The 9,032-nt window shown below is 41.6% G+C and overlaps 1 protein-coding gene across 1 annotated transcript; it reads right to left on the bottom strand.

Moving 5' to 3' along the window:
- Positions 1–1,081: 1,081 nt before the first annotated feature.
- Positions 1,082–7,656, bottom strand: WEE1 (WEE1 G2 checkpoint kinase; the record flags this gene model as incomplete). Its single annotated transcript, XM_009071914.1, has 10 exons — positions 1,082–1,337; positions 3,734–3,879; positions 3,973–4,143; positions 4,233–4,318; positions 4,399–4,494; positions 4,893–5,039; positions 5,651–5,772; positions 6,635–6,807; positions 6,890–6,956; positions 7,448–7,656. Coding segments are annotated over 10 exons (1,368 nt in total), but the record flags the coding sequence as incomplete, so codon positions are not given.
- Between the last annotated feature and the right edge of the window lie 1,376 nt (positions 7,657–9,032).

Below are 9,032 nucleotides of genomic sequence, written 5' to 3'. Positions count from 1 at the left end.
CTTTAATATTCAAATTCAGCACTAGTAAGAACAAATGGAGCACAGATGGGGAAATATTGTTTAAACTAAAATGAATAAAAAGACTAGCCAGTAATCAGAACAGTTGTTGTGTCAGCCTAGTTTCAGTGTCAGCACTGGTTCTGATGGCCACATTAGTTCATTTTGGAACTCAAACCGAGCATTTACCTGTGTCTGTTGGCATCCCAGACTGCAGTTTCACTATAATACACTATAAGTATGATCAAACTTGTGTACATAAACAACGAAAAAAACCTGAATACACTAAACAACTGTTTACAAGTACTCCAACATAAAAAAACCAAACATATAATGGCCTCAAGATTGGGCAACTCAAGAAAATACAAACATTTGAAGAACCTTATTAGAAAGAATTATAAAACATCAATAGCAAAGACATTAACAATTGCACTACACTAAAACAGGGTCCAAATATTACATTGGTGCATTATTTGACAATGCACTAGCTTTGAGAGAAAACTGCTGCCTTCACTAAAGTGCAGCTTACGCTTGTTTCACTCTATTGTTTTAACAAGAAGCCTACTAACAATAATGATTGTTTTAATGCTACAGTTTACAGCAAGGACAAGGAACTAAAAATAGCAGCAGTTCCACATGGCACTTAATTCCACAGGTTTCTAAGCTGTGGTTTATGCAATGCCTACAAAGTGCTCCCAGTTGAATATACAAATAAAATTCACAAAAGTCTACCTGACACCAGGTACATTGAGTGTAGTTGGCCATAAAGCCTGTTTTGAAAAACTTATTCCCCTCTGCTCCAAAAAACTCTCAAAGCAAGGCCCTTCCCTCCTTCTTAAAGATTAGGGATATTGCTTCTCATGACAATGCAGTAACACTACAAAGCAGCACACCACAATAGTGGTTAACCCTGGGACAATGTAACATACAACAGTGTAACCGAAAGGCTTAGGATTAACATCCAGGATCCTCTAGAGGCAAGAGAGTAACCAAGCCCCTTAACTCAAATGGTTAATACAGCTATGGTCAGCCATACAGCACAAGTAAAACCCAAAACCAATGCTGTAAAACTAGTGACACCAATCAGAGGCAGGACAAGAATCCAGAACTGAATGCTTCCTTCAGTTCCTTAGGCTTCAGTCCAGCAGAGAGGCTACAAACACCTCAGCAGTTCCTTTAGACTTTATAGTTAGTATATAGTGAGACTAAGTGAGCGATTCATTTTCTTCCCAATGAGTCGAGATGGTCTGTTTTGTGTGGCAGATCTTGTGGTCATTCTGTCAGTGTACAGTGCTCTCTCCTCAGCTGCAGCCTTGGCCATCTGTGCCTTCTTCAGCTCCCTGCAAGACATTGACAGTTATCACACCCAACAGTACCTGCAGGGAACTACACAGCAACAGAGCTTCAAACAACTGCAGCAGTTCCAAACCTCAGACTTGTCAGCTCAGGGCATACTAAGGTCATTATCATTCACATCCACCTGTCCACAACCCGGAGGACAGAACTGGGATGCTCATTACTTGGCTAGATGTTCTCTCTATTGAGAAGCAAGGGAAGGGAATGACAAATTCCCACAGCTGTTTTGAAATCCAGCAGCTCAACACTTCCACTACCAGAACACAACAGGACGCTGTTCACTTCCTCGCACGAGTTGTATGTTAGATCACAGTTAATTACTGAGGTTTGCCCAAATTAGGCATATTCAGCCACAACTGAACTTCTGCGGGAGACTCCAACCATGGATGAACACAAATGTACATAACTGGCAACAGACAACTCAGGAAGCATCCTTTCCCTTTTGCATACCCACAACAAAAGCTTATCACCACCTTCTTGCCTAACAAAGATTTGAGGCTGCCAGGCTGAGTCACTGAAGGTAGCACAGGCCATTGTCCCGTGCAGCTTTCTGCCAATGATTCTGTTTCAGAAAATTTCCAATATCTAGTCTGAGGACAAAGTCAAATAAAACTCAGAATAAAACTATAAAATAGCCAGACAGAAGAGCAAAGCTATCTTTGTAAAGGGTTTCCCCACACACTGCTTTCCTCCCTGCCTCAAATACTGACATGTTGCTAAGCTGAGCACTCTCCCATACTCTCTTTCCTTCTCCTATCTCAAACTATCCATCGAAGAGTTTTCTCTACTCCAAGAGCTAGTATGTGTAATCTCACTTCATCTCTGGACTGCAAAGCAAGACCAAGTTTCACAAGCATATTGGTGTAGGTGTATTTAAAGTGACATGTTCTAGCTTAACAAGCCGTTCCCCACGTATTATTCATTAACACCCATGCCCCATCTAATCATCCCCTCACTATCACTGGGGCAGCTCACTGCAAGAGAACACAACCACTTTGTAGGTTCTCTTCCTTGTGAGCATCAGTCACAAATGCACATGACGTTCTCACCCAAACACCACACCATTATATTTTACAATGTACTTCCATTCTTCCCCTAGAAGTCTTGAATGCCTGAATTCTTCCTTCCTTTGAAGAGGATGACACAGTAGAAAAGCTGAGTTTCCCCTAAAAGATTCTTTTCACTGAAGACAACTTACATACACAAGTGGTATCTTAAATGGGTCAAATAGAGGAATGCTACGAAAAAATCCAACCCAAAATAAACAAAACAAAAAAAACCCAACCCAAAATAACTCCCTGAACTCTTTTACAGACCCCTGTGCCAGACAACATTAAAAACTGCTGTGAGTAAGTGTTCTTTTCAAACCATTCTTGGATTTACAGCAGGTTTGTAAGGATGTATCCTACCTGCTACCAGGACAGAAGCAGAGTTCACAGAACACTAGCTTTGACAGCTCTCTTTCATGTGGTACAAAACTATGTCTTTACACAAGTAAGTAACCTACCTCAGCAATCTGTCCTTTAACAACCTCCACTGTCAAGTTACTCTTTCAGTGTAATTCATAAGCAGATTATAAAGATAATCATCTAACCTGCTATTTCTGGCTGTGTTCAGACTGTAGCAATGGCAAGACAAGCAGGGAGCTTGTGAACACGTCTCTGGAGCGAACCCAAAGGTGAACTTAGCATCTTCATTCAAAACTAGCCACTCAAAGGAATCAGAGCTCTCTATTTCCTCCTAAAAGCCTATTATGCATAACACATGCAAAGTTATCCGCAGTGAGATTCAGACAATTGCTTCTTAATTTACTAACTCTGACACTGAAGACAACATCAGACTTTCCCAAAGAGACTCTCAATTCAGAGCAGAGCATCTGAGCAAGGGGTATTGCAAGATGACCCCCTGATACAAATGGTTCTCTGGTAACCCAGTAAGTCACATTAGTCCAAAAATATTCCTGATGTGCCATTTTATTTGAGTCCAAAACAGGTCATTTAAGTCACGTTTTCCAACATGTTTTAATGTCCAGATGACCTAGGAAAACATGGACTCAAAAAATAGAGATCTAAGTTACACTCTACCTGTCAAAAAATTATGTGTTGTGCTTGAGACACGTTTTCCAAACTGAAATGTTTTTTACAGCCTGAACACTAATAGTGTTGTTGAGATTCCCTCAGTGTGTTCAAGCAGTTCCCTCCATGGAGAAAATTCCTTGTAAAGTTACATGACCCACTTTGCACTCTCGGGTATGTACACGCATACAGATGTGCAGAAACAAGGACAGTCCTGTGCTATCAGCACTTTACTCTCACATGAACACCTCTCAGAAATATTTAAGGATCCCAGCCATATTTAAGGATCCCAAGGAACTACTTACTTCTGCAAGAGTGAGTTTTTGAATTTCTCAGCATTCAGCTCTATCCGGAGCTGCTCTGCGCTCTTTTTTGCGGCAGAGAGAAGCACCGAGTGCTTGACCAGTGCCACAGCTGAAGGCCTTTTCTCTGGATCAGCATTAATCATAGCCTGGGGGAAAAAAAAAGGCGTAAGGCCTTCTTGTCAAGGCCAACAACACAGAAATGACAGGAATCAGTGAGCCACTAGTGCAAGAGCTCTTACGCGGAGTAAGTCCAGTAACTCCTGAGAAAGCACTTGTGGTATCCTGGGTAGTTTTCCTTGTCGAATTTCATGCCACTGGTCCCCGTTAGTTGGAAGTGGTTCAGCACCAGCAGCACAGACAACAGTCAGAGCAAGAGCAAAAATATCTGCTTTTGGCAAGTGGGTGTAGTTCTGGAAAAAAACAAAGACAAATACTAACTTTTCTGAAGGAAACAGCACGCAGAGCTAACATCACCGTTTTCCACAAACACAACAGGTACCTCTTGTAGGACTTCATTCGCAAGAAAACGGCTATCACCTTCCTCCACCTGTGGACTAGATACTCGAGTTACATGACCAAGGTCACCTGGAAAAAGAACACAAGGTTTTCTCAGAGGACAGCTGGGTGATGCCAATTCCTCTGCGCACAAGTGTGCTGCTTCTCACCTATTTTAAATATGACTCTGTCAGACACCCAGTCGTCATCGTCACCTTCTTCCACAGTTAAACTTGGCACTGATGTCCTAGATATGAAAATATTACCTGAAAAAGAGCAGAATTGTTAAAAACCATTTCTGCACAGTTTCGAATTCACCTAATTTCTCCAGTTTTCTTTAACCACACACAAGTTTTATTTGCACACATATCCAGCTCACAGAGTGAGAAATTACAGCTTACTAGCTGTGGCCCCTCTGCTGGGAGCGCGGCCAAGCGTTATGCAAGCAGAGCCAATTACACAAAAAGGACCCAAGATAAACTCAACAGTTTAGGTCTGCCAGCCAATTTCACAACTGACATCTTTGTCCTGCTATTCACAACTCCAGTGAAGAATTTACAGTTAGTAAGGCGTGGCTAACTGCTTTTTTTTTTTTTTTTTTAACAGCAGATTAAACTAACTGGAGGAAGTTTCCAATACAAAGCAAAGTACTTTACAGACTTACTTGGTTTGATATCCATGTGTACCAGTGACATTGAGTGAATGTACTTTAAACCTCGAGCCACCTGAAGCAGCAGGTCCTTCAGCTCCGGCTCGGTGAAATAACGCATGTTCCTGTAATTTTCACTGATGGCATCAGCTAAGCTGCCACCTACATCAACAGGAAAGGAAACAGCTTGGGGTTTTATGCCAAACAGTTGACAAAGTGATGACAATACCTCTCAAAAACTGAGTGACTGTATCAATAGGAACTTGCTGATGATACACAGCAAGTGTAAAATCTAGTGCCGTGTCCCTTCTTCAGAGCCATGCAATACAATAAAATCCTTTTCTGCTATAGTTGCCATGCAAGCTAACAGCATAACACCAGGGAAAAGGTTTCTCTCCCTCTTCCAAATCTCTGGCAGGGTATCAGTCAGAGCAAAAAGTTTCCAGAAATCAGGTCTACCTCCTCACTAGCAATTTGCCCGATTCCAGATTATACTACTGTACAGAAGAACAGTTTTGCTGCTCCCAAGTGCCTCACTGCCCTGCCAACGTGCTTGAACTTGTATGACTTGGTCTGAATTCTGTATAGTTTTTACTTCATTTATCTGATATACCTTTTCCAACAGAAAGGAACAGACACTTGAGAAAGGCAGTATGAGCTAGGAGTAGAGCAATCAGTTCCTACCTAGTGTTGAGAATTTGCAGATACCTGTACACCTTCAAAAATTAGATTTTTTGAAAGCAAATTCAGAACAAACAATAAACTTTCCTTACCATTACAATATTCATTCTGTATAAGCATGTGATCATCTTCCGCCCACGCAGAGTAGTACCTTACGACATGCGAGTGCTGCCCCAGAACTGCATGTGCATAGACCTCTCTTAAAGCATTCTGCCTGTTACAGTCACAAAAACCAACAGCACACAAGTTATGAGGTGAAATGAGTACAATTTCTTACTAGAATAAGTGTTAAATTCTCCATATTCAGTTCTGTGGCACCTTAAGACAGATTTGTACTTATATCCAAACATCTAAAACAATTTATAGTGTGTTAAAAGACTAAGGATATGGACATCAGAAGACAGGGTTTGGTGCAGAAAATCCCCAAGGGAGCTGCCACCTCCATCACATCCTTGCCAACCAGCAGCAATAGCAAGCTTTGAGATGCATCACTGAAGTCTTAGGAAAAAAATAATGCCTACAAGCCAAGAGTTTGACTGAACTCAACACTCCTAACCTCCTGTGTACAAGTGTGGTAGGCAACTTTGTGCAGCTCAGACTTGTGGAGTTCTGTATTTTAGCTATTAGATGAGTGGGGGGGAAAAGTCATGAATCACAGGCACACTCACAAATGTTAAAAAGGACTCTCAAACTGACTTTTATCTGCACATCACTCAAACTGACAAGAACCTAGTTGGGAATATTGCTTTCCTTTCATCTCTCAAGGGATCACCACCACCTATATTCCTACAGTCCCTCCTGGCACCGCTGCAAGTGAGCATTACTCTTACTTTCCAGGTGAGCAGTGTTTCCACACAGAATACTGGGACAAATATCTGCTAGGAGAAAGGCCAATTATCCTTTTCTCCACGGTGCTCAGCAGGGTGAGTGGGAAATTAAAAAAATTACTTCAAAACTGTTTCACATTTACTTCATGCTTTGTATTTTTAAATTCCTTCTCTAGACACCAACACGAGAGATGTGGGAGGAAAACGCACTAAGAGGTGACATTTAGCTTCAGTAGCAGAAGTACTCACTCATCCACAGAGCCAGCTAAGGGTTTCTTGGATCTCTTTATGGCATAAATGCAGCCATCTAACCTCTTCACACATTTAAACACAGACCCAAATTCGCCAGATCCAATCTTCTCCAGTTCATGAAACTCGGTGGCATACCGTGACTTCATATTGCTTTCTGTTATTGTTATCCTCTGCAAAGATTAGAAAGGAAAATATTGGATCTGCAGATACACAAACTGCCAAAGTAAGTATCAAGTTCTAAAGTTTAATTACCTTAGCAGGTCTCATAGTTTCATCTTCAGGCTCTCCATCACTTGCTTCCATTTCCTCTCCACAAGAGCTGAAATTCACACAGTTACTTATGCAGAAATACCAACTGAAGTCTAGCAGCTGTTGATTTGTTCCCAGACCTAATTCTCCCATTCCACCTAACTTTAGTTTAACTAATTGAATGCTAGACAGCTGTAAGCACCAACATATAAAAGTATCATCCTAATATCTTTGTCATTTCTTTCTTCATGTTTCACACTAGCATTTTAAGCAGATTTTTCCTTCTCAAGCAAAGCCTGTGTGCACAGCTCATTCTGTGAGGCAAAGGGAGTGTAGGACACAGCCCAGTCTACCCTCTCTGTGTACTAACTAAAAGATCTGGTGCCAAGTGGTTATTTCACGACACCTTACATCTCAAAGCAGATACTTTCAGAGCTGCATTATACATTGCTAACAATTTGCAAGTATAAATACCTTCACAGAACCAATTTGTAACACAACTTTTGCAGCTCAGACTAGTTTGAAATACAGTTTTAACAAAGAAAGCTACAAGTTACTGACTCATTCCAGTGTGTTCTCTTCCTCCTACGGCATTTTCTGTCAGAGTTGTGAAGGAACATGGAATCAGGAGTGAAGGGATTGATGTTCACATGAGGTGTTTGTCTAAAATCATCTTCTTGCTTCTCTGATTTCCCAACATTCACAAACAGTGAGCTCCCTCGAAGTTTGACTGAGCTGGAACCTATTCCTTGTGCTTTAGAAAGCAAACTCTGTATTGATTTAAAAAAAAAAAGCATTTATAGCCTCAATATTGTCTTAGACATAAAACACTCAGGTCATATTTTATGCCATCACCACAATACTGTCTAATCAGGTGTTTAAATGCCTGCATTTCCAAAGAACTCAAAGAAACCACTATGCTTTGGACTTCATGCAAAAACAGGTCAAGCAAACATCTGATGCTAAAATAACTTTGATAAGACCAGAAAGATGATGAGAGCAGTGATTTTCTGTCTTAATCGCATCATCACCTAAACTTCTTGGACAATCCTTTGTCCCTGAAATGAACACAGCTGAAACTTGTGGACCATCCTGTACTGTATCACCATGATTTTCACATGCAAGATACAGATGTTAGATCAGACAGCAAATTCTCTGGTGACTACAAGCTTAAAAAACCAGAAAATAAAACATTTAATACTGACTGATGCACAGGTGCCTCTTCATGAGCCTACAAACAATTGGCCAAGAATTGACAACACTGCTACACTGTCAGTTAAATATCCCAAACAGATCTTTCGAGTGGTGATTTGTCAGCCCAGGCATTTTCCAGGCACACAATAAAACCTCTCACAGTTCCAGTGTGAAATTTGTACCCAAGTCTCCTTCATCCTGGTGAGGTTGCCAATGACTGATCTACTGGATCACAAGCAGGAGTATTGCCTTATCCTAACAGCACCCTTCAAAATAAAGAACTGACCTAGCTAAAGCCTCAACCACCCCTGGGAAAAAGGCTCAGTATATGGGGTCAGACCTGCACTATGTGAAGACCTTTAAATGACTGTGCATCTCAACTTCCACGGGACACCTTGACCAACTGACTGCTCCGGATTCCAAAGATAACCTCTCCAAGACAACTCATGTAAAGTGTGGGAGCCTAATCGAAGCATCACACTGAACCACCATGTGAGAAACTTGTTTTCAGTGTCACAGTCCACAAGGTCTTTGCATCTCTGAAGCATCTGCTCCTGACTCGGTATAAAATCATCACCAATTTCACCATTTCCAAACCTGTACCACTGGTTCCTACCAGAGAAACCTCACTAGAGATGGAAGCGGTAGGAAGCTAATTAACAAGGTTGCCTTCCTCACACCTTAAGTCACTTGTTTTCAGTCTATAGTGTATAGACCCCTGGGCGATTATCCGCAGGGATTATCCCAGGATTACCTCTAGAGGACTATCTGCACAGTAATATAGAAAGGAAGCCTATTATACCTTTCTGGTTACAACCGCCCGAACGCCACGCGACGCCAGAGCATTTATTTTAGGAGCTTAACATTCTACGCGCGCCCCTTTAAACGCATTTCCTACAGCACACGGCAAACCCGCAGCGCCCGAGCGCACCCGGACGGCCCGGCTCGGCCC

The sequence above is a fragment of the Acanthisitta chloris genome, unplaced genomic scaffold (assembly GCF_000695815.1).
Source record: "Acanthisitta chloris isolate BGI_N310 unplaced genomic scaffold, ASM69581v1 scaffold29973, whole genome shotgun sequence".
NCBI lineage: Eukaryota > Metazoa > Chordata > Aves > Passeriformes > Acanthisittidae > Acanthisitta > Acanthisitta chloris.
Note: the sequence above shows the minus strand (reverse complement) of the source record. Positions and strands in the feature narration are given on the sequence as shown.